The 23,924-nt window shown below is 53.4% G+C and overlaps 11 protein-coding genes across 11 annotated transcripts; 6 read left to right on the forward strand and 5 right to left on the reverse strand.

Moving 5' to 3' along the window:
• Positions 1–305: 305 nt before the first annotated feature.
• BDZ83DRAFT_555343 (uncharacterized protein) lies at positions 306–1,463 on the forward strand (the record flags this gene model as incomplete). Its single annotated transcript, XM_060503516.1, has 3 exons — positions 306–876; positions 934–1,091; positions 1,206–1,463. Coding segments are annotated over 3 exons (987 nt in total), but the record flags the coding sequence as incomplete, so codon positions are not given.
• A 264-nt stretch (positions 1,464–1,727) lies between these two features.
• On the reverse strand, positions 1,728–2,576 carry BDZ83DRAFT_754229 (3-hydroxyacyl-CoA dehydrogenase; the record flags this gene model as incomplete). The annotated part of the gene is made up of 1 exon (XM_060514452.1): positions 1,728–2,576. One exon carries the CDS (start codon positions 2,574–2,576, stop codon positions 1,728–1,730), a length of 849 nt encoding a protein of 282 aa, XP_060362597.1.
• A 724-nt stretch (positions 2,577–3,300) lies between these two features.
• BDZ83DRAFT_415957 (asparagine synthase) lies at positions 3,301–5,814 on the forward strand. The gene is made up of 4 exons (XM_060502946.1): positions 3,301–4,338; positions 4,394–4,813; positions 4,865–5,401; positions 5,457–5,814. Exons 1-4 carry the CDS (start codon positions 3,715–3,717, stop codon positions 5,526–5,528), a joined length of 1,653 nt encoding a protein of 550 aa, XP_060362598.1. The 5' UTR covers positions 3,301–3,714; the 3' UTR covers positions 5,529–5,814.
• A 583-nt stretch (positions 5,815–6,397) lies between these two features.
• On the forward strand, positions 6,398–8,610 carry BDZ83DRAFT_582761 (uncharacterized protein; the record flags this gene model as incomplete). The annotated part of the gene is made up of 4 exons (XM_060505578.1): positions 6,398–7,101; positions 7,160–7,326; positions 7,388–8,201; positions 8,232–8,610. 4 exons carry the CDS (start codon positions 6,398–6,400, stop codon positions 8,608–8,610), a joined length of 2,064 nt encoding a protein of 687 aa, XP_060362599.1.
• A 24-nt stretch (positions 8,611–8,634) lies between these two features.
• Positions 8,635–10,695, forward strand: BDZ83DRAFT_628579 (major facilitator superfamily domain-containing protein). Its single transcript, XM_060508713.1, has 4 exons — positions 8,635–9,352; positions 9,411–9,881; positions 9,934–10,075; positions 10,153–10,695. Exons 1-4 carry the CDS (start codon positions 8,976–8,978, stop codon positions 10,525–10,527), a joined length of 1,365 nt encoding a protein of 454 aa, XP_060362600.1. The 5' UTR covers positions 8,635–8,975; the 3' UTR covers positions 10,528–10,695.
• Positions 10,696–10,774: 79 nt separating this feature from the next.
• On the reverse strand, positions 10,775–11,199 carry BDZ83DRAFT_754233 (uncharacterized protein; the record flags this gene model as incomplete). The annotated part of the gene is made up of 3 exons (XM_060514453.1): positions 10,775–10,902; positions 10,975–11,035; positions 11,119–11,199. The coding sequence occupies 3 exons, from the start codon at positions 11,197–11,199 to the stop codon at positions 10,775–10,777; spliced, it is 270 nt and encodes an 89-aa protein (XP_060362601.1).
• A 2,207-nt stretch (positions 11,200–13,406) lies between these two features.
• Positions 13,407–15,086, forward strand: BDZ83DRAFT_416113 (uncharacterized protein). The gene is made up of 2 exons (XM_060502947.1): positions 13,407–13,543; positions 13,607–15,086. The coding sequence occupies exon 2, from the start codon at positions 13,869–13,871 to the stop codon at positions 14,715–14,717; it is 849 nt and encodes a 282-aa protein (XP_060362602.1). The 5' UTR covers positions 13,407–13,543; positions 13,607–13,868; the 3' UTR covers positions 14,718–15,086.
• A 552-nt stretch (positions 15,087–15,638) lies between these two features.
• Positions 15,639–16,060, forward strand: BDZ83DRAFT_558592 (uncharacterized protein; the record flags this gene model as incomplete). The annotated part of the gene is made up of 2 exons (XM_060503540.1): positions 15,639–15,688; positions 15,760–16,060. Coding segments are annotated over 2 exons (351 nt in total), but the record flags the coding sequence as incomplete, so codon positions are not given.
• A 1,250-nt stretch (positions 16,061–17,310) lies between these two features.
• On the reverse strand, positions 17,311–18,930 carry BDZ83DRAFT_754235 (uncharacterized protein; the record flags this gene model as incomplete). The annotated part of the gene is made up of 3 exons (XM_060514454.1): positions 17,311–17,631; positions 17,689–17,853; positions 17,908–18,930. The coding sequence occupies 3 exons, from the start codon at positions 18,928–18,930 to the stop codon at positions 17,311–17,313; spliced, it is 1,509 nt and encodes a 502-aa protein (XP_060362604.1).
• Positions 18,931–19,435: 505 nt separating this feature from the next.
• Positions 19,436–21,334, reverse strand: BDZ83DRAFT_628594 (CoA-transferase family III). Its single transcript, XM_060508714.1, is given in 6 exon segments — positions 19,436–19,679; positions 19,691–20,143; positions 20,200–20,704; positions 20,761–20,887; positions 20,940–20,971; positions 21,028–21,334. The coding sequence occupies 6 exon segments, from the start codon at positions 21,196–21,198 to the stop codon at positions 19,639–19,641; spliced, it is 1,329 nt and encodes a 442-aa protein (XP_060362605.1). The 5' UTR covers positions 21,199–21,334; the 3' UTR covers positions 19,436–19,638.
• Positions 21,335–21,686: 352 nt separating this feature from the next.
• On the reverse strand, positions 21,687–23,513 carry BDZ83DRAFT_416171 (uncharacterized protein). Its single transcript, XM_060502949.1, has 4 exons — positions 23,290–23,513; positions 23,091–23,237; positions 22,521–23,033; positions 21,687–22,467 (listed from the first exon to the last, which is right to left on the reverse strand). The coding sequence occupies exons 2-4, from the start codon at positions 23,224–23,226 to the stop codon at positions 21,749–21,751; spliced, it is 1,368 nt and encodes a 455-aa protein (XP_060362606.1). The 5' UTR covers positions 23,227–23,237; positions 23,290–23,513; the 3' UTR covers positions 21,687–21,748.
• Positions 23,514–23,924: the final 411 nt, after the last annotated feature.

Raw genomic sequence — 23,924 nt, forward strand, 5'->3', positions numbered from 1 at the left:
CTGCCCAAGGTACTCAGAACCTACCTACGTCTAGTATCTAAATGAGTAGTGGCGGGCGGCAAGCTCAGTGCTCAGTGACCCAGGGTATAGAGCGAAAACCCCACTCATAGATCCATCATATGCATATACCCCATATCTAGATGCAGGCTGTTTAGTCGCATGCACTTGATTGAGGATCTGCCGCCAGAACTCAGAACAACCAAATGCAAGCAGTCACCATGGCGTCAGCCACAGAGAACTCGTCTGACGTCCCCAAGAATTCCGACGAACCCAAAATCAATGGTTCCGAGCGAGCGGGATCTCCTATCGCAACTGAGAAGGTCTCCTTCGATGATCGAGGTGACCTCACTCTCAGAGTCGGCAGCTTAGAGGATGGCGGCGCCGACGTGTTCGAATTCGTCGTTTGCTCTAGGGCACTAGCACGTGCGTCTCCCGTATTTCGGGCAATGCTCTTTGGTGGATTCTCGGAGTCCAAGCCTGAGGGAGACACCTGGATCGTGAAGCTTCCCGAAGACCGCCCTGCGCCCTTCTTCATCCTCCTCAACATCATCCATGGCCGCTTCAGGGCGGTCCCACAGAAGCTTAAACTGGACGAGCTCTATCAGCTGCTTGTTGTCACGAACAAGTATGACATGTTGTCGGTCATATTCCAGTGGGCACCATCCTGGTTCGAACCTTTCAAGACCCTCGAGGCAAGCATAGAAGGGAACGAAAGACTACTCTGGATTGCTTGGGAGCTCGGGGACAAAGGGGCTTTCGAATTGATGAGTCGAAATCTCGTTCTTGGTTCTGGCATTGATAACGAAGGACGTCTCATTGATAAGAAAGGGGTACCCCTCAACACTTACGATTGCTACGAGGCCACCGACATACTAGGTGGGTTTCTAAACATTATGTTCCCCGAATGCAATACACCTAACAAGTAACAATCAGATTCTATCACGAAGGCCCGACAGAATCTTGTGAACGATCTAAATGGACTTTTCCACAACGCCATAAGGAAAGCGTTGAAGAACCGAGGATGCATTAGAAAAGAAAAGCCTAAAGTATCTACTAGTTCCCAAGCTGTTGTTGGCCATTCTTCTCCGAGCGTTCCTGCGACCCAAGATTGGACGGCGATCAAAGCTCGGTGCAATAACGCTACCCTATTTGAAGGGATGAAGACTGTAGAAGTCCTTGGTCTAGGCAAATTTGGGCTCTTACAGGATGGCCGAATACCCTTTCTCGGACAAGTCATTATCCTTTGGACGAGGCTTTCCATTATGAGGCCCGACTATCGAGTAGTCCATGAAGAATGCTCCCCTTTAGCTTATATTACAGCAAGATTCGAAGCGTCAATTAACGGGTTTAGTTTACCAATCTTGGAAAACCATCTCAACTACATGAGGAGTCAGGCCGGGAAGACTGCAATTGGCGGATATGGACCAGCAGAGACGGGGGAGCCACGAACGAAGAAGCCCAAGATCTGAAGCACGTGAAGGGGAATAAGCAGCGAGGATTCTGGCGTGGGCAGGAAGGACGCATGCCGTGGCTGTTACTGACTATCAAGCGAGATGAGGATCCAGCAGTGGCACTGCTGCTTGTTCACCAAGGCTGCAATACACATTATGGATGTGTATCATTATCATGACTTTCACAATGCGGAGCTGCCGAAACTAGGCCAACCGATTCTCCGTGTATTTGATAAAACAAAACCCGCTAGCCCGAAGCATACAGTTGGCTGTATATCATCGGCGCAACTTTAAATACGAGCTCTTTGCCTGAGCCCTCTTCTCACGCAAGATCTTCCTCTCCTCGGCCGAGTACAGCCCATCTCCCGTCTTCTCCCCAAGCCTGCCTCTAGAAACGTAATTCTCCTCCAGCCAGTCCGTGTACCCAGCCTTCTTCGCATCCACGACCCCCATGTTCACCCTGTTCCTTTCAACCTGCCACACAGTGTCCAGCCCAACTTCATCCATCTTCTCGCAAGGCCCTTTCTCAGCGTGGAAGAAGTCTCTGAAGAGAGCGTCAATATCCCGGGGCGAAGCGAGTTCCGTCTGCAGGATGCGTAGCGTGTCTGACTTGACAGCGGACCATATCCGGTTGAAGACGAAGCCGACTGATTCATGTGGGAGGGCTAAGGGATTGAAGCCTACGCTCTTCATCTGCTTTTTCAGGAAGGGCATGAGGTCTTGGTCTGTGACGCCGCAAGTCATGAGCTCGACGTATGTGTTTCGTGGCGGTAGATGATAGTGCGTGTTCAGCAGGCGCTCCGGCCTGGTAATCGGATGCCTAAGAGCTGATGTCGGCCACGTCGAGCTGTTGGAAGCTAGGATGCAGTCTTCGGGAACTAGTGCATCGACTTTGCCCAGCATCTCGCGCTTGATCTCCGGATCCTCGGGGAGAGCCTCAATGACCATCCAGGGATTGCCGCTACACGATTCTTCCAAAACAGTGCTAGTCGTGACCCGACCCGGATGCGTCTCACGGACAGCACAAACTGTGGTAAGCGCATCCCCGACGTAGGGCATCGCAGAGGAAAGCACGCTGGAGTCCACGTCGTGGAGAATGACGGGGCGGCCCGTGGAGGCCCACATAACGGCTAATCGCCGACCAAGGACCCCCGCGCCGAGGATGACGACGGGCCGGGAAGTGGGGTCACTCGGCGGCGTCCATTTCGGGGTGACGGGCGCCGCTGCTGCTGCTTCCGTCTTAGGAGAATGGCTTGAGAATAGGCGAATTTGACGACGAGATGAGAAGGAATTTGATTGCCGGCATTGAGTTGTAAGTCGGGCTTTGGGGAGGAGTATTGCTGTCGTCGTTGTGGGCAGGGTTCTGGCGATTGATGCTGGTTTTGTGATGCTTCGGCTTGTGATGCCGCTTATAATGGTGGGTTGAGTGCGCCATAGTTGTTGACAGGTTCTTCTAGATGCCATTGTGATGCTTAGTCGTTCTAGCGTTTCTGCTAAACGCCGGAGGGTATGTTGTGCATCTTATACTGCTGTTCTGTCACATCTCGCTGAGCCGATGATGATGGCACTGTCGCATGATAAGACAGCTGGGAGAGTGGCGTGATGTTGTCGACTAACACTGGGCTGACCTCAACTGCCAAGTTCGGGTCTTCGCGGCTGGGGTTCCAATTGCATCAGGCAACTGGGGAAACTCCCCAGATCTCCCCGGAAAAGCAAGGTCACTTGCTCGGGTAGTCTATGCCGACCTACTTCTAGCTTCCGCTCATTCCTTGCCTTCTTCAGGGGAGGGGAAGTTCATGGCGATGCGTCGTGGCGTCATCTGAGTGAAGTCTGCTCATAGCATCAATGCCAGATGTGGCCCTCTCCAGGAAAGAAACACAGATCAGAGAAGTCCTAGTCATTTTTTCCAATAGAGAATCGAGAATAAGCAATTAAAGGATCTTTAACTTCAATGGTGTTCTTCTTTAAAGCAAGCCAATCTGACCATCTCAAGAACCCTGGAAGGCACGAAAGTACGTACCTAAATCGATGGTGGGGTTGGTGGTGCTCCATTGGCCCACAATACCAGATACCCAATCTTTGTTCCCGAACAAATTCCGTTGGCCGATTCTTGCGCGAACAGCAACTTCAAGACCAACATCCAACGCAGCCGCAACACTCTATCTCGTGCATTGCGAACTGCGGCAGTACACAAACAAACGTCCTCATAACGGACGATCATCTGTAGTCACAGGAGATTTGCGGTTGTTGCCGCGCAAGTCTCATGTGCGGGATACACGCTGTCGTTTCTTGCGACGGCTTCCAGTCGCTGCCCCGAGACGTCAAGACATGCCTCTGCAACCGCGGTCCGGATCACCTAGGCGAAGTTCGCTGTCAAACGTTCGGCGATAGCGATACTCCTATCTTTCTGACATTGACCTCGACGGTTCTAGCTCTGCGCGGTGACCACGTCACCCACCAGCCCTTTCGTAACGCGTCTTCCGGCTCCGTCCTTTGTTGGAACGGCGAAGCCTGGAAGATTGCTGGCGAATCCGTCCAAGGGAACGACGGAGAGGCGATCTTTGCTTTGCTCGCCGCGGCCAGTAGCCGCGATGCCGCAGAAGATGCAGTCTTGGATGTGCTGCGCAGCATCGAAGGTCCTTTCGCGTTTGTCTACTTTGACGCGACTTCGTCTCGTCTGTTCTATGGTCGCGATCGGCTTGGTCGGCGCTCGTTGCTACTCAATGGGGAGGGAGGAATCAGGCTATCCAGCATCGCTGAGAGCATATCACCGGCGTGGGCAGAGGTGGAAGCAAATGGTATATACGTCGTAGACTTGGCAGCCTGGGACAGTGACTCACTGAAGTCGAGCTCGCCTCGCTCTTGGACGCCAGGCGATACCGAGACGGTAAGCTAGATGTCTCGCGCGGCATGCATTACGTTTTTGCTACTTACGATTTCAGGTCCTCAATATTGGAGTCTTCAACATGGCACTCCCGCCATCAGATGTTCAGCCACTGTTAGCAACGTCACCGTCAGTGCAATCAGTCAAGCAGCAGATGACCGAGTCGCTCAAGTTACGCGTCCTGAATGTCCCTGAGCCCCCAGCCCACGATGCTGGCAACGACACGCGAGTAGCTGTCCTGTTCTCCGGTGGGCTGGACTGCACAATCCTAGCACGGATGGCTAGCGACTTGGTTCCATCTGATCAAGGCATCGACCTGATCAACGTGGCTTTCGAGAACCCTCGCCTAGCAGCGAAGGCTGACAATTCTCCTGGTGCGCCGAGTCTCTATGAGGCTTGTCCAGACAGAATCACGGGAAGGAAGTCCTTTGCCGAGCTGACTACTGTCTGCCCAGCTCGCGATTGGAGATTCATCGCCGTAGGTTCCTTTAGCTTGATACAGCTATCTTCTCGTACTGACCATTGGCAGGTTGATGTTCCTTACCAGGAAGTACTCGAGCATCGGAGCCAAGTGATCTCTTTGATGTATCCCCATAACACCGAGATGGATCTCTCCATTGCATACGCCCTCTACTTTGCCGCCCGCGGCATCGGCATGTCACAAAGTAGCCCATCAGACCCAGTCGTCAAATATTCCACGCCCTCGCGAGTGCTTCTCTCTGGCCTCGGGGCCGACGAACTCTTTGGCGGCTATGTAAGGCATACCACCGCATTTTCGAGGAGAGGCTATCCGGGCCTTCTGGAGGAGCTCAAGCTGGATGTTAGCCGGCTGGGCAAGCGCAATCTGGGACGCGACGATAGAGCCATGTCTCACTGGAGCCGGGAAGTACGATTCCCGTTCCTCGACGAGCAGTTTGTCAAGTGGGCCATCGAGTGTCCGGTCTGGGAGAAGTGCGACTTTGCGTATCCCGAAGGAGATTCGGGGGTCGATCCTGAGAAGCGAGTGCTGAGGCTTCTTGCGAAGGACCTTGGCATGGGCGCAGTCGCCCAGGAGAAGAAGAGAGCGGTAGGTCGCACATTCCCAGAGTGTTTTCCAGTTCCCGTACTGACCGTTCTCCTAGATTCAATTCGGCTCGAGGACCGCAAAGATGGAGAGTGGAAAGACAAAGGGAACAACACTCATTGCTCCATGAGTGTAGCTTGGGAGACAAGTGCTTCCCAAGGCTGGCGATGATGACGTACAGATACTTCCGAGCTGGCGGTCTCTTGAACGATATTGCCAGCGACTGCGCGTTTCTGCTTTGCAGTAACCCTTTGCTTGCAGCATACGTTCAAGTTAATAATTCAAGACCGCCGGCGATGATGTCGTAAAGGCAAGTCTGAGCCAGAAGATAGATGAGCTAGATCTACCTTACGAAATTAGACAAGAATTGACGGATACTTCCGACGCTCTTCGCAAAAAATGGTTCTATTTCCTGAAGCTCATTTCAGCCTCGTTGTCGGCCATGCCAACCAGCTTGTATAAAAAAATCTCCAATTGTCGTCCAGCACCATGACTGAAATTCAAGTGGCTACAAACGGTCTCACAGATCGAACGCTGCCGGCAATCCTGTGAGACAGCGACACAGGGTAAATGATCCTACTGCTACCCGGCAGTGCCCATGCAAGCCGACATCACGCACATGTCCCAGCCGACTATCGCCCCCTTGCCTGAGCCTCGAGGTTTCCTGCATGGGGTGCCACCAACAGCGTCCCCATCCCGGCTTGGCAGCAGTCGCTTAGCTATTCTCAGGCCCTAGGAGACACAAACGGCCCTGTCACAGCCTTTCTGGTGGGGAAGCTACGGGCTGTGCTGTCTCTGTGTGATCCTGCTGCCTTGACGATCAACCCACAAACAACCCCAGCGCAGATGATGTGCTGCATGTTTCTTGGGCGCCATTCTTACTTTAAAGCTAGCTGACCTTTCCCTTTAAGGTTGTGGAAGTCTTGAACACAATGCTAGACCGCGAGTGTTGTCTGGTTGTAGTTTGAAGGCTCATTCCTGGCCACTAAATGAGCAGCCATGCACCATCTTGAAGGTCCCTGGGCGGCGGCAGACAGCTCCAGGCGTCCGCCGTACAATTCAGAACCATCGGACCTCTCGAGAGATGATCGGCGACCGCTCATCCATGTGCAGTCCGCCGACTCAACGGAGACCCGCACCGAGCCCGTAACTTCTGAGCAAACCCAACGACCCAAGAGCTCCGTGACCGCCGAGCCCGGCGCCGCCCATGTCACCGGCGTTCCACACGTAGCTTACAACAAGCTGGCCAACAAGGACCGAGACTCGGCCGAATTGCCTCGTCACGGTGGGTGGGACTACACACCAGGAAGAGCAGACACAAAGTCCCATCTATCCCACAAAGAATCCGGCCTCGCCCCTTCCGTACCCAAGCAGTCATGGAGCACATCGCTCAAGGGCTGGCTACCAGAGCTTATATGGTCAATCATAAGTATCGCCTCCGTCGCCGCCCTCGCTGGAGTTCTGTCCCGTTTCGATGGCCAACGACTGCCCGAGTGGCCGTTAGGCCTGACGCTCAATACGCTCATCGCCTTCCTCGCGACGCTGGCGCGAGCTGCGTTTGTGATTCCGGTCTCTGAGAGCCTGTCGCAGTTGAAGTGGCTTTGGTATCGCAAGGAGAGGCCCCTAAAGGATTTCCAGGACTTTGACTCGGCTAGTAGAGGGCCTTGGGGTAGTATTCAGCTGTTGAAAACGACTAAGGGTTGGTAAGTTTTGTGTTCTGGTGATGGAGAGAAAGGTTTGGTGAGTATTGACAGTACGTAGGTCCCCAAGTCTCATCGCGACGATCGTCATGATCACGGCAATCTTCACATCGACATTGACGCAATCTGCCGTCACATACCCTGTCCGCCTCGCGCGCGTAGACGGCGATGCAACAGTACCCCGATCGACATCGTACTTCTTTAGTACATCCAATACCTTTTCCAGTTGTTTGTCCGACCCTGCTGGCCCTGAACCACATATACATCTACTAATACGTCCGGGACACAGTGCAACAAGAAAACTACGTCCAACAATCCATCTTCGAAGGCATAAGCTACGGCCACACCCAAGAGTTTCCCCTCAGCCCGGCCCGCTGTCCCACGAGCGAGTGCCAGTGGGAGACGTACAGCTCGTTGAGCATTTGCGCCAAATTCTGGAACGTGACGGATTCGTTGAACGTCACGATTAGAGAGACGCCTACTGGGTCACCGCGGGTGAAAGCTGCGCTTCCCAACGGGATATCTGCGGACTTGAGCGGCAATTACTTTGGTCTCGTCAATCTGCGGGGTACGAGTAAGCCGATTGCGTCGGATGTGAACCCTGAGGCGGCACTCTTTAACTTTACAGTTATCTACTCACTGCGAGAAGGGAACGACGCCGCAGTCGGAGCTACGGAAGCTGTGCTCTACCTCTGCGCAAAGACATATAACCTGTCCTTCACAGGCAACATGGAATCGCGTAAGGTCGTTAAAATCACCTCAGAAGTCGAACAGGGCTCCATCACGTTCCCCTCCGGCCAGGTACGAGATGACCTACCCGCGATACGAGACCCCCTCAACCCCGACGGGAAGAACTTCCCCTACGGCGGAACCGGTTTCGGCGCAATGCGAGATAGTCTTATAAATGCGCTCAACGGTTCGTATTCGGACCTCAGTAACGTGCCGAGTGCCCTCGGTCTTGCGCCGGCTCGGTACCTGGCTGCACTGCAGTACGGCGCCAAAACGTTAGAGGCGCAGGGGCGGGCGAATGTGTCGCGGGAGGTTGTGATTAATGAGGCTGTTGCGAATATTACGAATAATGTTGCGAGGAGTTTGTCGAATCGGTAAGTCCACTCTATTCTCTTGGCCCCAAGGAATCGAGTGGATGAGATGGCTGACCAAATAACACACAGCATCACGAATGACACCACAATAGCAAAAGGGCAGGCCCTCGCGTCGGAAACGTTTGTACAAGTTCGCTGGCCTTGGCTTGCGTTCATATCATGTCAGGCCGTGCTCTCCATCATGCTCCTGGCTCTCGCTATCATTCAGACGAAGGCGGCGGAGATCGGGGTGGTGAAGAGCTCTACGCTGCAGGCTATGGTAGCCATCAACTCCAAAGACAAGCAGGCTCTAGAGATTGGGCTTGCGCAGGGGCACCATCAGGAAGAGGTGAATGATGTTGTTAGGAGAGGGCCTGGGATAGCTTGGAGCTTGGGTATGAGTGATCGGGGATGGAGTCTTCGCATATAGTTGTGTCTGTCATAAAGTAGTAATCCCTAGAACACCCACTTTAGCAATACTCACGCCGTTCCATCTCACGTCCATCCTTCCAACTTCTGTTCCCCAACATTATGTGACAGGTATGGCTAGACCGCGCCAAAGCAGCGAGAATATAGATTTCAGAGTCACATCAATTGGATTGACCAGGGACCTTGCGCATCCTAATCGCGTCGCTTCAACTGATAATCAGGCTCCACTTCCCGACAACCATTAATTTACCTTAAATTTTCGACCGCGGAGATGATTCATCCGCACCCACGATGACTCTTCTTATTCCCTCTATTCCCGTCTTGACATCCTCCATGTAGATAGGTACAGTAGAGACAACATTCATAATGTCTCGACAACTTCTACACCGCGGACTCGCCGAAACAGGCCTCCTAGCCCTCGGGAGATCCCACCCCGACATCAAATTACTATGCCTCCAGCGCTTCGTGCGCATGTTCGCCTACGGCGCGACGACACTGCAGCTGGTAGCCTACTTTGAGCTCCTCGGCTTCTCGGCGACGCGGATCGGCCTGTTCATGGCATTTACTCTCGTCGGAGACGTCTGCATCAGTCTGGTTCTCACTTCCATCGCCGATGGCGTCGGGCGGAAGGCGGTGCTGGCTGCGGGCGCGGCGTTGGTGGCTGTCAGTGGTGTTGTTTTCGCGATGTGTAGCGGGTTTTGGGTGTTGTTGGGTGCTGCTGTCGTAGGAGTCATAAGTCCAAGGTATATTTCACACATCCCTCTCGGACAATGAAGAACTAGTGAGGCTGATTGTGAGCAGCGGCGCCGAAATTGGGCCTTTTCGGGCCGTGGAAGAGAGTATCGTCGCGCATCTTACTACCGCTGAGGATAGAAGCGACGTCTATGCCTGGTACAGCCTCATGGGCGCGGCCGGAACTGCGTTTGGTGCGATGACTAGCGGCTGGACGGCGCATTACTTGACGACGAGTGCCGGTTGGGGACTTGAGCATGCGTACCGCATAGTCTTTTACGGGTATGCAGCGCTTGGCGTGTTCAAGTTCTTTCTCGCGTTACTCCTGAGCCGTGATATTGAGGCAGAGCGGGACGAAGCTGGCGTGTCTGAGGAGGAGATTGCTCCGATTCTTGGCGAACGACCGCCTGAGAGGGAGGTCGAGGTCAAGACTTGGCGATCGAGACTTGTTCCGAGGATTGAGAGGGAGAGTATGCCTGTTGTCGCTACCTTGTGCTTCTTCTTTGCGCTTGATTCATTTGCTTCTAGCTTGACTACACAGTCTGTCCTCCCACAACTCCCTTTCCGAAATCTTGATGCTGACGTGTTCCAGATCGTGGATTGCCTTCTTCTTCCGTTGGAAGTTCAACGTGGACGATGGAACTTTGGGCTCTCTCTTCTTCACCACGAGCCTCCTAGCCGCGGCCACAACTCTAGTCGCATCCTCGATAGCCAAGCGAATCGGCAACCTAAACGTACGTAAACCCCATCAACCCTCTCAAGTGGACCCCTATACGCTCGTTGGACGGATCCCCTAACATCAATTACACAGGCCATGGTCTTCACCCACCTCCCCTCAACAATCTTCACAGCCCTCATCCCCCTCCCGCGAGACGCCACCACGGCCATCGTCTTTCTGATCTTCCGCGCCCTGACGCATTCCATGGACGTCGCGCCGAGGGCCGCTTTCCTCGCCGGCGTGATCTTGCCCAAGGAACGGACTACTGTGTTGGGCTTGATCAACGTTTTGAAGACGTGCACGTCAAGCGTTGGTCCTGTGGGTGTTGGAATCTTGGTGGACAAGAATCTCTTCTGGGTTGCTTTTGTGGGTGCTGGATGTCTCAAGGTTGTTTATGATCTTGGGATGTTGGTTTCTTTCCGCAAGCATGAGCGAGAGCTACGGGATGGAACGGCTGAGAGTGCTTAGAAGCATGGTAGAGCCACTCCATGGGCAAGGCGCGTATAACCCTTTCGCTGCGTAGCAGATGAGGGCGTTTTCCCACTGAAGAACATTCGGTATAAGATAGGTTTAAGGAAAGCGAAGATCATTAGAACCAGTCATATGTATTCAAGCTATCAGCCAATGCCTCTATCTTTATCCATGTCTCTATCAATCGCTGCAGAATCTTCAAGTCCACGGACTACACATGCCAGCCAAGATCCTATTGGACAGCTTAGGAGTCGCAAGATCCGAAAGAGCTGGCGATCCAGTTCCTGCAGCAAGCATCGAATTGGGCAGCAGTCTCCTGTCTGTTGGGGCAGTAGAAGGCAGCGTTGTGGAAAGGTCCAGTGACGACGCCGTCTGAAGTCAGGCGTTAGTATGCCGCATAAAAAACATAAGAGGCAGCAAAAGGGTAGAGGGGGTGTGACTTACTACCGCAGCAGTGGGCGGTAGATCCCTGGGAGCCCTGGTCGTTGCCGTCCTGGTTCTTGAACTGTAGATCCGATAGTCAGCTCTGCAAATTTTCAAATGCAACGGGGCTTTGAGCCCAAAGTTGCGTGAGTGAATGATACGTACGAGACACACGCAAGTGCGAGCATCGACCAAGCTGCTGGAGATGAGCAGCATGGCAATGGTGGAGATGATGGAGGTCTTCATTTTGAGTTTTTGGTGGGGGTTGGAATGGTAACTAGATGTTGTAATGAGTTGATGAGATTGCGTTTGTCTACTGGTCACATATTCTGTTCATTCATCGGCGAAGAATACCAAGCTCTATATAGATAGGATTTGCCAACCCGCAGACCTTCCAAAGTTCTCAAATCGTGGGAATCCTTCTCGAAGCCAACCGTTGAACCTACGATACGAGAGTCCTGCAAAAGTTAATTAGATGTCAATATATCACCCCGGAGTTAGCGGAAGACAACAATCATCACTAACAAAGCTTATGTTTGGCCTTTTTGCAGTTGATGTTGGGCGGTTTTCATGCCCCGTGTATCCACATAGTCTGCCCCCCGAGTCATACAGGTTTCCCTACAGAGCCACTATGTCGTTGACAACTCACTCAGGGGATTAGGCGGTGTCGTAAAATCTGCCCTTCGAAACAGCACTCAACCTAGAGAAAAAAGCTAGTTTAGATTATTTCTGAAAGCTTGGCCGGCTCCCCAAAAACAGCGCGCATCACGCAGCGAATACGTCGGTTTCGCTCTTTAATAGTTTCCGTTCAAGGTCCGTCTATCATTCTACAAAATCGGCTCAGTTCGGACCTTTTGCCTCATGACCGTGCCGAATTCCTCCCGAGTTGCCAAAAACTGCTTATGTTCCCCGGGGTCGGCACAGCCAGGGCCTATATTGCCCCTTCAACGATGAGCCCTCTTGTTTTCAGTACCCATCGTACATGGTTTTGCGCCTGCGGTAGCACCGCAAGTTAATACATGGAAGTCAATGACGTCCTGGAGTCTACACAAAGTCCGGCGAACGGTTTCCGTCATTGAATATCCGTGATACCCGTGGGGGAGGGGAATTGATCTGTCCATACCCCTTTTCGCCGCAGAAGCCGAAGCCATGAACCCTGAAAGTCCAAGTGATGTGAGGTGATTCACTGTCTAGTATACGAGAGCACTTTGAAGATAGGAAGCAAGTCTCATGCAACTGCCAATATTCGTATAAACTCCTTCTCCGGACTATGGAGTCCGGATACAGCGCCGGTGGCGAAGCCGGTCAGTAGCGGACCGCCTCTTGGCACGCCGAGTACCGGTAAAGAGCCGGATACAGAATGCCGAAAACCATTCACTATTCTAAGTTCAGCGATTGATCACTGGCCAAGCTTTGGAAGGGAGCAAGAAACCCCAAGTTCATCTCTCCGTCAGAAGATGCATCGCCTTCTCGGCCTTCGGATCGGCCCCACATCGCCGGCAGCGCCGATATGACCACTCGTGCCTTCTCGAATCTCGCCCCGGAAGTGACGAGGCCCCGATCAGCTCCTTCTCTCTTCTGGGTTTTTCAAAAGAGCCCGGGATTCAAATCTTCCGGCTAAAGGCAACTCAACTTCTCCCTCCATCTCCGCCACTCCCAAACTCAAAATCATCACCCACTTTCGGACTTCTCGTCGACCCATTGGCCGCGATTTAAAGTTCCAATCCTCACCTAAGAGATCATGCACTGACTTGATGATAGAGCGGTCTCTTTTGACGAGTTCAGAGCGGATAGATCTGCCATTCGGACCGTATTACGTATATTCCTTTGGTCGTGAACCAGCGACAGGAACGATCCCGACGGCGACACCGGCACATGCGACAATGACGGCGGCCATCAAAAGGCAAAGACACCCAAAGATCCCGCGAGGCAATGCTGACTCTGAATACCTTACGTCAACACCGAGATGTTCTGCAATCGTTGTAAGCTCCCAGCACCTCACACAGCTCCAGTATAGGCATCGTCGCTTGGCGATTCTTCGTAACATGCTCTAGACTGTCCTCCTACCAATGTGGTCAACAGGCGTATGCTACATCTTGTCGACTACGACAGGGACTGATTGTATGCATTCGACTGTCAAAAGGCATCGGTGGCAAGAGACGGCCTGCAGCGAATATTTCAATATCGGTCATAGATGATATTGTGAATTTCCGACAATGTTTGGCCTTTACTTTTAGGACGTTCGAGCCAACGGGGTTGCTTGCCGAGGACAAGAAGCATCTGGCAGGTGCCAAAACCGCGAGGCATCATGCCAAACCTTTGGACGAAAAAGATTGCACGACTCGATCTCGCACTGCAATGCCGCGTATCGGAGGACCTGCGTCAGCAGTCCCCAAGTACGGTGCGGCTGCGATTATTTGAGAGCGATAGCATACACGCTATGGATTTCAGAAACGGACTGGATCCAGAATTGCCTTTCACGGAAAGCAGAGCGACGTTTCGTTTCCAGGTTCCATGCTGTTTAGAGATGGGATGGAGAAGGCCTCGAGGGGAGAGAGGCTGTGCTTCGTTGGCAAGGATTACCCGCCATGTATGACTCCTCAGATCTGTGGGAGACAACTCAAATGATTGTTGACTGACAGTGAACGAGTAGGGTTGGTTGAAAACACGAATTGGCGTTGCGCAACATTTCGCTGACCAAGACACATTATCATCGACATGTCTTCCCTTCGTCGGCCCGAGGCTACGAGGAACCCGGATGGGTTTAGTTCCCGGGATACGATGAAGATAATCAAGGCGGCGGTCCGTATACCTGTGTCTGAGCTTCAGAGAAGATGCCACTGACGGGGGCGTGGACTTTGATTGAAGTTCATCTGGTCTGAGACTCGTCCGAGCCAGAAAACAACCACCGGACAATGGACTCTGGCGGTTGGAACTTGGGTTACTGGCCCCCTGGAAAAGACGACAAGAGTCAGGGCCCCCTTGTAACGAACCCCACGGAAGCGAAGAAGAGTGTTGCGCTTGGCAAAACTTCAGACCGAGCCTCACCAGGGCATCAGGGGCCACCATCGACTGGACAGCGCCGCAGCGGGCTATTTCTAAAGATGGTGGAGGCTAAGAACAGTCCGGTGAGCGGCCCCGCACGAAGCGGTCCATGTTCAAATGTTGTGGCACTTCGCGATGCCCCTGGAAACCACACTACTGCACGGGACGGCGTCGAGTGCCGGTGCAAGGGGGGCGCACGCATAGGGTTGGGGAGCTGTATGATCTGCGCAGGGCCCATTGGCTTTGAGTGGCTGTTACCAAGGACCAAAAGATGCATGCTGCATTCGGGGACGCGGTGCTGTTGCAGCTCGCAGCTCCGTTGCACCAACAACACGGTCACACGGGTTTGGTTTGGACTTTGGAGAGACCGGTGCCCCTTCAGAAAGCAGCCAAGAGATATCTGCATCGCATGGGACGTCCGGCTCAAAACCACGGGTCTCTCCCGCAGATGCTCTTCCGGCCGGAGTCTGAGTCTCCTTCTACTTCTTTTCCTTCTTTCCGACATCTCACAACGCCATACGTACGTCGAAAGGCCTCGATCGGTCCATTCCCACCTCGCTGGCCGTTGTCTCCGTTTCTTCGCCGAAGGGGTTTCTGCCCTTTTTTTTTATCGTTTTCGTGTTTCTCAAACTTTGTCCAGACTCGAGACGCCCTGGCCCGGCTCCCCATCGTCATCATCTCGTCCCATCCCGTACATGATTGATCGCCGATTTGGCTGAAAACGGTCGTCCAATCGTCCACCTCTCCAACATTGGCTTCAGCCCAGGTTTAAGAAAAAGATCAAAGTACAAACTCTACAACATACCGTCCTGTCTGCGACGTGAACCTTTTGCGAATCCGCGTTTACTTCCTACTTTCGGACCTCTCACGACTCTTACTCGCCCACCTTCGCTCTCTCCCTCCCGCCCTAACACGTAGAGTAACACTCATCCCACCCAGCGTCATCTCATGCCACGTTCCAGAATCCCGTGCTTTATCTTATTTTGATAATCGCTCTGCGCTGCGACTCTTATTACTACCCGAACCTGTCTTATCACTTCTTTACTTCCCGTCTGAGACATCCGCCGCGTCGGTCACTAGTACCAATTGTCTATTCTTCGTTCCTGGCTTTTTGCGCCTTTACCCTTTTGACATCTTTTCCCCCGTCTAAACTCATTTGGTGTCCCCATCTTCTCATAACAGAAAACGTCACTGGCATGCTGGGCAATCTCCAAACGGAGGACTAGTCGAAACAGCGGAAAGAAAGAAAAGAAACGGAAGCGAAAAAATCCAACGGGACTCGTCACCGCCGAGACAGGATCATGCTGAAGGCCTTCTGCGCAAACTCTCAATCCTCTTCACCTCTTTTCGCCCGCCTTTGATCTCTGAACCATCGTGTTGTTGCTCAACCAACTCGAGATCTCTGGTGGTGCAGCGGCGGAAAACACACCCATAATAGTCACCATCACCACCACACAATGGAGCGCCCCCACCGTCCTCCGCCGCTCACGATTCCCCCGCCGCCCCGAAGCCGGACCCGAGTCCGGAGACCTCGCCGTCCCAACGCACAACAGGCGCGACAGTTCAAGCGATGGCTCCTTCGTGCCCAAATCGCCAATGACGTAGCGCACGTCGCCGCCGCCTCGATACTCTTATGGATCATGTCGTGGTTCCTCTACAACGTCTCGTTTCCTTTGACATATCCCACAGGGTTCGTCACCGTGTCCCCCCTCACATCTACTATCCCATCAATGTTTAATCCATACTGACCGTCATCAACAGTCCTGCCGCCGTCGCCCTAATCGCAATCCTCTCCACAGACATTCTCCTCGACGCCCGCTCAATAGTCCACGCCCACGACCCCTGGCCAGGCTGGACCCTCCTCATCCGCCTCGTCCTAGGCGCCTCCCTGATCGCAATCTTTTGGGTCTACATTTCCCTAGGCGACGTCTTTGCGCGCGGGTTCACGTACTGGGGTATGTCCGATACCTACGGCCGCGTGCTGGCGTACATGTTCCTCTGGGGCATCGGGCTCTGGGATTTGTTGTTTGTGGTTCTGTGTCGGCATTGGCTGGGCAAGGAGGTCAGGAGGTACGGGACGAAGGCGAGAAGTGTATTTGGGAACGATATTGGGAGGAGGGGGGTGATTAGGGGGAGGATGTCGCCTGGTGGCAGCGCGATGAGGCTTGGAAGTGCGGGCGGGGAGGGGGCTGGGCGGATTGATGTCGTTGACGTTGAAGCTGCGAGGCCTGTTGAGGAGGGCGACGGCGGTATTAGCGGGGAAGGTGGGAGGGTAGGGTTACCTGTCCGGATGGGCGTGAGAAGGGTCAAGAACAGTGTGAGTGCGAGCGTCAACTCCGTTGCAAGCGGGACAGGGCCAGGGAATGAGATGGGAAACGAGGATTCATCGCCGCCTCCGCCTGCGTTTATGAGGCCTGCGTGACGATGGTTGCGATTTACGAGGTTAGAGGGCATAGCATAGTTACAGACACAAAAAGAAGCCTACATTAGTTAATGATAATCAATATCAAACGGCCACTATTACTTATCTCTTGCATCTAAAATGTGACGTGGCATATGGGACGACGTCTCCGTCTGATGGCGACCTCGGTTCGTCTTGCCGAGTAACTGCCTTACATTCGTCTGATTTATCTCCGGTGAGCATTTATGACAGACGGGCGCATGTCAGACAGCGTCTGTTGCAGCACGTCATTCCATTTTCATGCACTGGTGTGGAGGATATTTATGTGAAATGAGTCGTGAGGGTATATCAGCGTGCAGTGAGTCTTAGCACGTCAACACTTCAACGTTCAAAGAAGGGTACATGCTTTCAAGTTTTCTTGTTCAGAAGCACAAGGGGATGAAAGACGGGGTTCTGGTGAACTGCAGTCAGGCTGCGGGTATCAATTGTACAAGAACTTCTTCTATCTCGACTTTTGTAGTAATCCTACACCTATCGACTGTACCAAGCCTGGATTTTGGCGACTATTTCAGGTCCTTTTACAGGTGCCATGGCTTCATGTGAGCCATCTCTTTGGATGTAGAGTAGGCCTCTTCAGCTACGATTGTACCGGCCTGCTTGCTTCGCTTCGTCTGCCGTCCCTTTGTTGGGGTCTCGATGGTATCAGCCTTGGGCGTGGTAGACGCAGGTGGCTAGCCTGCTTCTGTATCGGACTTGCCTGTCAAGTCCACCATCTGCGCATCAGCGTCCCCAAGAGTCGCCGCCGCACAAGCAGCACCATCTGTAATGCCCGCCAACTTCTTGTGCAGAAATCCCAAAGCCTTATCCCGCTGTTCCTTGTCAAAGCTGTCATACTGAGGGTTGCCGGGCTCCTAACCCGCAAGAGGCTCCATAATCTGCTTCCCATACTTGTCGACCATAAAGTGGCTAAACGCCTCCTCGTCGTTGTCGTCATACAACATTGGATCATCCTTCTCGGACTTCAGGCGCTGGTAGAGCCCATGTCCAGCTTTGGGCCAGGATTCGGGGAGTGCGTCCTCCGAGTCTTCGGCATCTGCTTCTGCTTGGTCGGCTGCACCGGTAGGTGCCGTCTTGAGGATCTTACGGACGCCGCCTGTTTTAGACCGCTGTTTTGAGGGCTTGGAAGCCGGACGGTGGTCTTGCTGGCGGCGGGGTTGTGATTCTCGGTGTTGCTGTGCGGTGTTAGTCTTTTTGCTTTGGGATGAGGTCAGTGAGGGTGGAAGACGTACAACTTTTGGTTCAGCCCAATCTGGCGAGCTGAAGAGAGGTAGGTCGGGATGCTTCTTAGAGACAGAGGTGAGGACGTCCACAAGAAGTCCGGGCTTGATTTGTTCGCTGAATAGGAGGAGATTGAGGAGATCGCTCCTCTTGAGATCTGAGAAGTACTCTCGTCTCTGCAAGTACGTCAGCATGGGTGCAAGGTTCCTGCTGATCTCTTTGACACTCACCTCACTGCTACTGGCACTGCCTCCTTCAAAGCCAATGAGACTTGGCTTAGGAAACTCTGGTAGGGTGGCAAGCTTCTTCTCGCGCTTCCTCTCCACCTCGTTGTGGTGCTTTCTCCACTCCGACTGCTCCTGCTTCGCCTCGCGGTACTTTGCAAGTTCGCGCTGATACTTGGCCTGCTGCTTGTCCTCCTCCTTACAGGTGACGCATTTGAACTTGGAGGAACCGCCGCCTAGGGCATCTGCCGAGATCTCTGGGTCATGGCAAAGCTGGTGCCACGCCTCGCCGCAGCCGCAAGGGACGATGACGTTGCCGTCGGTGGCGGAGGTGCGGTTGCACTTGACGCACATTGGGTTTCCGCTGCCGTCATCTTTGGTGCGCTTTCTCTTCACCGGTGGTCTAGGCACGGGACGCCTGAGGATTGCGGGTTCCTGGTAGGCGGGGATGCTTGCGGATTTTCGCAAAGTCTCATCTTCCGCTGCCGCGCGCTTCCTCTTTGCTCCAGAAGATGGTAGTAAATTGGGCGGGACTGATTGGGGTTCTGCGTACGGGAGATAAACAGTCATAGGCAGGTGTGAGTAGTTCACAGGTGTATCTTCGACTTCCTCCGGGGCGACCTCAGGAGTCGGAGGAGGAGGGGGAGTTGCGACGAGATGGGCCGGTGGTGATGCTGGGGTTGTGCCTCTGTGACGACTCATGATGAATTGCGAAGTCGCAAGAGAGAACTGTGGCTGGTACGACTGCTGTTCAATAGCTGGCGCGGGAGTTGACACACGAGCCGGTGTCTGTACATCGTGGCGATGCTCAATTGGCACAGGCTCAATTTCTATTTGCGCGATTGGCGCAGGCAACTGCTGGTGAGCTTCGACTTCGACGGGAGCTGTTTGCGCATCTTCTGGCTGTGTTTCAACGGTCGTCATGGGCGGGGCTTCCATCTCAATTGTGGTATCGATTTCGCTAAACTCAAACTCATTTGTGACTTCCGAATCGATTACCATAAGGTCTGAAGCCGATGGGTCTGACATGTTAAGATTGAGAGGTGCGGCTTGTGCCGCAATACAGGCGTGTAAGGCGGGATGGCTTGTGAGAGCTGTCGAATGCTGGTGAAGCTAGCAGACCAAGAAGGTGATGCAAAGGATAAGAAATTCCAGCTTCTGAATGCGGAAGCTCGAACCAAATAGACTAGCCCTTCAATCGACGAAGAACAAGCTTTTGACGTAATGGGTATCTGTTTTGAATAATGAAGAAAATAATGACGGCTCGCTGTGTAGGCAAGAAGTCAACCGCAGAAATGCCATCAAACACGCGACCACTGTGAGTCGCGAGTGTCACGTGCACTGTTTACCGAGCTCACCGAGCAGGCCCGCGCCTACCCACCTTGGATTCTCCCGGTCAGCGGGCGGACCAAGGTGAGGCAGGAAAGACGGAGACAAGAAGCGCAATATGCACATCACATGGCAGTACTCTCGACCCATGATGCTTTTCTGCTCTTTTGGGTAAGGAAATCTGCTTGAGATGCTTTCAGTCATGCTGTGCGAAAGACCTTGGACTAGTTCAAGTTTGCAGTGCGTTGGGGTTCGGCAATTGGATACGCTCGCAGCCTACCATCTTCAGAGGTGTTAAAATTGCAGTGAAAGGCGCCGTCCTAGCATCGCCCACTAAAGTTGCAGTGAAAAACCTCCTTTTTCCACCGAAGGACTTCACGATGCATTCAAGCGGATATCCGTTTTCCCCTAACCCACAACACCCTCCCCCTTCAAAGCCCGGATCCTTTCTTCCGAAAACCCAAGATGCCCCCCAAAACCTCATCAGTATGCTGCCCCAGCGTAGGCGGCACGCTCCTCACACTCGGCTCGCTCTCCGAATACTTGACCGGCGTATTCACCATCCGAATCGGCCCGCACTCCTCATGCTCCATCTCGACAACCATGTTCCTCGCTTTCGTATGCTCGTGCTCCAGCGTGCCCTGCACATCATTCACAGCCGCGTACGGCATCCCCTTGCCCTCAAACACGCGCAGCCACTCTGCCGTCGTCTTAGTGACAGTGACTTGCTCGATGAGCGCCTCGAGTTCGACGCGATTGGCGACACGTTGGGCGTTTGTCGCGTATTTGGCATCGTGCTGCCATTCTGGTTTGTTGAGGCCTTGGCAGAGGATGCCGTAGAGGCGATCGTTGCCGCCGCCGAAGAGGATGTCGCCGTCTTTTGTCTTGAAGGATTTATACGGAACGATTGAAGCTGGCGAAAGTGTCAGGAGTCTATGATAGTAAACAATATGCCAAGAGTGAACTTACGATGCGCGGTACCCCACCGCCCAGAGTCCTTCTTCCCACTAATCAAACAACTACTCGCAATATTCGCCAACGTCGCCGTCTGGCAATCACTCAGCGCCACATCAATATGCTGCCCCCTCCCCGTCCGCCCTCTCGCAAGCAGCGCCGCCATGATGCTGTTACTCGTATACAACCCCGTCGTGAGGTCCGTAACAGCGACGCCGACCTTGACGGGTTCCCCGTCGCGGCTGCCGGTGATGTGCATCAGCCCGAACTCGGCCTCGACCATGACGTCGTAGCCCGCGCGGTCTGAGTACGGCCCCGTCTGGCCGTAGCCCGTGATGGAGGCGTAGATGAGGCCCGGGTTGATGGCGCGGAGGGTGTCGTAGTCCATTTTGTACTTTTTGAGAGTACCGGGGAGGTAGTTCTCTACGAGGATGTCGCATTGCGAGACGAGCTTGTGGAGGATTTCTGTGCCGGATGGGTGTTGGAAGTTGAGGCCTAGTGATTTCTTGTTGCGGTTCACCTTGTGTGGATGAGTTAACTCGGTTCATACATGTGACTGGGGGATAAGGTACTCACTGCGAGGAAGTAGGCTGATTCCCCGGGGCCTTCTTTAGATGAGCCGGCTTTGTAGGTTGCGTAGGGAGGACCCCATGCTCGGGTGTCGTCGCCACGGACGGGGTGTTCGACTTTGATCACCTCGGCTCTTCAATGGCATCAGTACGGGTTGCTTGGCATGAGATGATGAATCAACTGACCCCAGGTCTCCCAAAATTTGTGTACAGTATGGCTACACCAGTCGAGTTAGCATTCTAATTCTCAAAGGGCGGGGCAATTGATGCTCACTCCAGCCAAAACTCTCGTCATGTCCAGGACACGATACCCCTCAAGCGGCAGCTTGTTGCTCGGTACCGATGAGTACTGACGCCACGCCCTCGGAATGCGTGAGGACTGCTGACATGACCGCGCAGCCCTCGTGGCTATCCGGGACGAAATTCTAAGTGATGAAGAAGCCATGGCCTTGGTCTTTAAACAAAATCAAAAAAGAAATGGGGACAAGGTTTCGCGGGGAAGTTGATGAACAAGTTCGAGACCGGCATCATCGACGTTCGCGACTTGGTTCCCCAGCTCCGACCCCGGTCTAGCTCCGGTCCGTTGGCGGGGATGCCGTCGGGTAGGCCTCGGCATTATCCTGGTCGCCATTTATGTGGCTTAGGTAATTGGGCACAGGCCATCACAGACTGCCTTCATCGGCTCTGAAACTCGGCCTCGAATGTCCCGTCTGCAAGTTGACGCGGTCGAGGGCACAAAAGCGAGCAGTTCATTCATACCGAACTTCTATTCTGCCATTTCTATTATTACATGTAACACGTGTGCGCTTGCGGCCGGACAACGAGCAGCACTGACGCCGAACGCCTCTCAAAATGCGGTCAGAGGAGAATAAGAAATCCCACGACGGATTTGACCAAACATCTTCAAACTAAAATCCACAATCCCAGTAATCCTCGGCCCGAAGCTTGTATTACATTCAGCTGCTATTATAGTTGCCTCGTGCTGTCTTGGAGATTCACAAACGGCGTTGACCTGGGACCTCGAGAGTCTGCCGGCGTCGTGTTCGCGGGCCGTCGGGCGATCCAGCCAGAGAAGAAGGCGAACCTGGTCGCCGCCGCGATGGCGATCGTGAATACACAGGCTCCGAATTGTTTCTTGGCCTTGCTCTGCTAGGTGGCGGAGGCGATAATGGTGATTCTTGTGATATGGGTGATACTGGTCGTGGCGTCGCAGGCCCGCCTTCGCTTCCTGAGTGGTGTCCTGGGGACACTGGCTCCTGTGGATCGTGTTCTCGATATGTGCTGTACTGTTCAGCCGTATCTTTCAAGGCAGAACTTCTGAACCGTTCCCCGGGAACTTCGGGCCATTGCCTTTCTCTATAGTCGGGGGCTCCAAACGGATCTTCGGTAGTGCTGCCGAACCACTTGCCAACTTTGACCAAACCGGCAGAGACCTTCCGTCTATGTCCTGGACCTTGTTTGGTCGCCTGAGTCCCGCGTGTAGATGTGCTCGTGAGTGGCGGAAAGCCATGTTCAATATGGTCCGCATGACCATCTTCACTTTCTCGGAAGGACTCCGAGTCCACCTCTCGAGCCCGATCGTAGATCAATCGACAGTGCTCGCAGCCACAGATGCTAAGCGGGTCCTTTGGAGCCTCGTTTATGCCGTCTAGTAAATAGATGAGGAATGATCCTACGATTGCTAGCCCTGTTGCAACAATGGTGCCCCATTGGCCTGAAAGGGGAATGGTCAGTGATAGAGACATCCCGTGGACGCGTAAGACTCACCAACGCTTCCAAATGGCTCAGTGTGATAGTCCATTTGGGGACTCCAGAGATTGATCTCTCCAAGGATAAGGATGGTCAATGCAGCGCCGCCGAAAACGAAGATCTCGATCAGGTTCAGGAACCCGCTAAAGGTTCTGTGTAGATCCTTAGAATCCTCAGACTCATTTCCCTTTTCCTTCTGCGGCCCGTTCTGCTTCTTAATCCAATCGGTGATGACGATCTTGTTTCTCATAGAGATGAGCGAGATGATGGCCGGAACGCAGCATGCCACCGCGAGAAACATGGCATTTCCAAAGCGAAGCTCGTTCGGTCTCGGCACCACGAATATCTCACTTGCAGCCTTTTGCCTCAAGCGTGAGAAAGGACCGTCCGTCTGGGAACAAGTAATACCGCACAATGGACTGTCTCCGTACGGGAACTTTCTCGGGTCCGACGATATTGGATTGCCGTTGTTGTCTTTATAACAGGGGATAGAATTGGATCGGTAGAACTCGACAGCCAAGCTCACAAGACCTATGAATGCTGGTCAACCTTTGAGCAAACACGTGTTCTAGATCAGTAGCTTCATACCTGCTAGTAGTAGGCTCGTCCATACAAACACAGTATTGCGTCCCTTTTCGTGGAAGTAGGTCTCGGACTTCTTGACCGTCAACGGAACTGCGAGAATGCCAATGGAGCAGAATTGAAGCGCCCCATAGATGTCCATATCGGCAGCATCTAGGTAAGAGGTGTCAGCGAGAGACCAGAGACCATTTTGCTTCAAACTAACCATTCACGTGGAGCGCAGCAAGGACGATTCCGTGCACCGCAGCCACAGCCGGTAAGATCAATGCCGCTGCTATGCAGACATCCCTGATCCATTTCTCTCCACGAGCTAGCACGCATACTGCCAGAAGGATGTAATATCTAGATCACCTAACATTAGCTATGGTCATCTTATCGTGAAGCATTGTTTGTTCGAAGAGAATCAAAAGTTGCATATGGGCAACGCTTCTGCCCTTTGGCTGCGTCCGTGGAATTGACCCATCGCTCGCCTCATCCTGTCTCCAATCTCGAGCCAGCGCAGGGTTGGATTACTACAGAAAGCGAGGTAGAAGGGCCGATACACCATAATAACGATGAGGTCTTGGTCGATTGCTCCGGGCTAGCCCCCGGTTTTGTCCACCGCTTGGTAGGTTATATGTAATCCGGTTCCATTGCATTAGAAAGTGGAGAAAGAGAAGCATCGCTCACAGGATTCGCTGGCCAAATCCATATTGCCCTGATACTGGCCATCCGCAGAAAACCTCTATGCAATTCGGAGACGATCCGCAAGACGCGGTGAGCTGATCTGTGGCCCGCTGGCTGATGATGGCACGCAATAGAGGGGCAGGTGAAAGCGGTGGCATCGCGCGTGTCCCATCA

The sequence above is a fragment of the Colletotrichum acutatum genome (genome assembly GCF_030867785.1).
Source record: "Colletotrichum acutatum strain CBS 112980 chromosome Unknown BDZ83scaffold_77, whole genome shotgun sequence".
Classification (NCBI taxonomy): Eukaryota; Fungi; Ascomycota; class Sordariomycetes; order Glomerellales; family Glomerellaceae; genus Colletotrichum; species Colletotrichum acutatum.

Bases quoted from the DNA above. Each gene is read 5' to 3' on its own strand.
- BDZ83DRAFT_415957 (XM_060502946.1), top strand. From the start codon at position 3,715: ATGTGCGGGATACACGCTGTCGTTTCTTGCGACGGCTTCCAGTCGCTG. The intron at 4,814-4,864 runs GTAGGTTCCTTT...GACCATTGGCAG, and splicing joins GCGATTGGAGATTCATCGCC to GTTGATGTTCCTTACCAGGA. The intron at 5,402-5,456 runs GTAGGTCGCACA...CCGTTCTCCTAG, and splicing joins CCCAGGAGAAGAAGAGAGCG to ATTCAATTCGGCTCGAGGAC.
- BDZ83DRAFT_628579 (XM_060508713.1), top strand. From the start codon at position 8,976: ATGTCTCGACAACTTCTACACCGCGGACTCGCCGAAACAGGCCTCCTA. The intron at 9,353-9,410 runs GTATATTTCACA...GATTGTGAGCAG, and splicing joins GTAGGAGTCATAAGTCCAAG to CGGCGCCGAAATTGGGCCTT. The intron at 9,882-9,933 runs GTCTGTCCTCCC...GACGTGTTCCAG, and splicing joins GCTTCTAGCTTGACTACACA to ATCGTGGATTGCCTTCTTCT.
- BDZ83DRAFT_416113 (XM_060502947.1), top strand. From the start codon at position 13,869: ATGGACTCTGGCGGTTGGAACTTGGGTTACTGGCCCCCTGGAAAAGAC.
- BDZ83DRAFT_628594 (XM_060508714.1), bottom strand. From the start codon at position 21,198: ATGGCTTCTTCATCACTTAGAATTTCGTCCCGGATAGCCACGAGGGCT. The intron at 20,888-20,939 runs GTCAGTTGATTC...ATGCCATTGAAG, and splicing joins CAAATTTTGGGAGACCTGGG to AGCCGAGGTGATCAAAGTCG. The intron at 20,705-20,760 runs GTGAGTACCTTA...CATCCACACAAG, and splicing joins AATCAGCCTACTTCCTCGCA to GTGAACCGCAACAAGAAATC.
- BDZ83DRAFT_416171 (XM_060502949.1), bottom strand. From the start codon at position 23,226: ATGGACATCTATGGGGCGCTTCAATTCTGCTCCATTGGCATTCTCGCA. The intron at 23,034-23,090 runs GTATGAAGCTAC...CAGCATTCATAG, and splicing joins GACGAGCCTACTACTAGCAG to GTCTTGTGAGCTTGGCTGTC. The intron at 22,468-22,520 runs GTGAGTCTTACG...TTCCCCTTTCAG, and splicing joins TGAGCCATTTGGAAGCGTTG to GCCAATGGGGCACCATTGTT.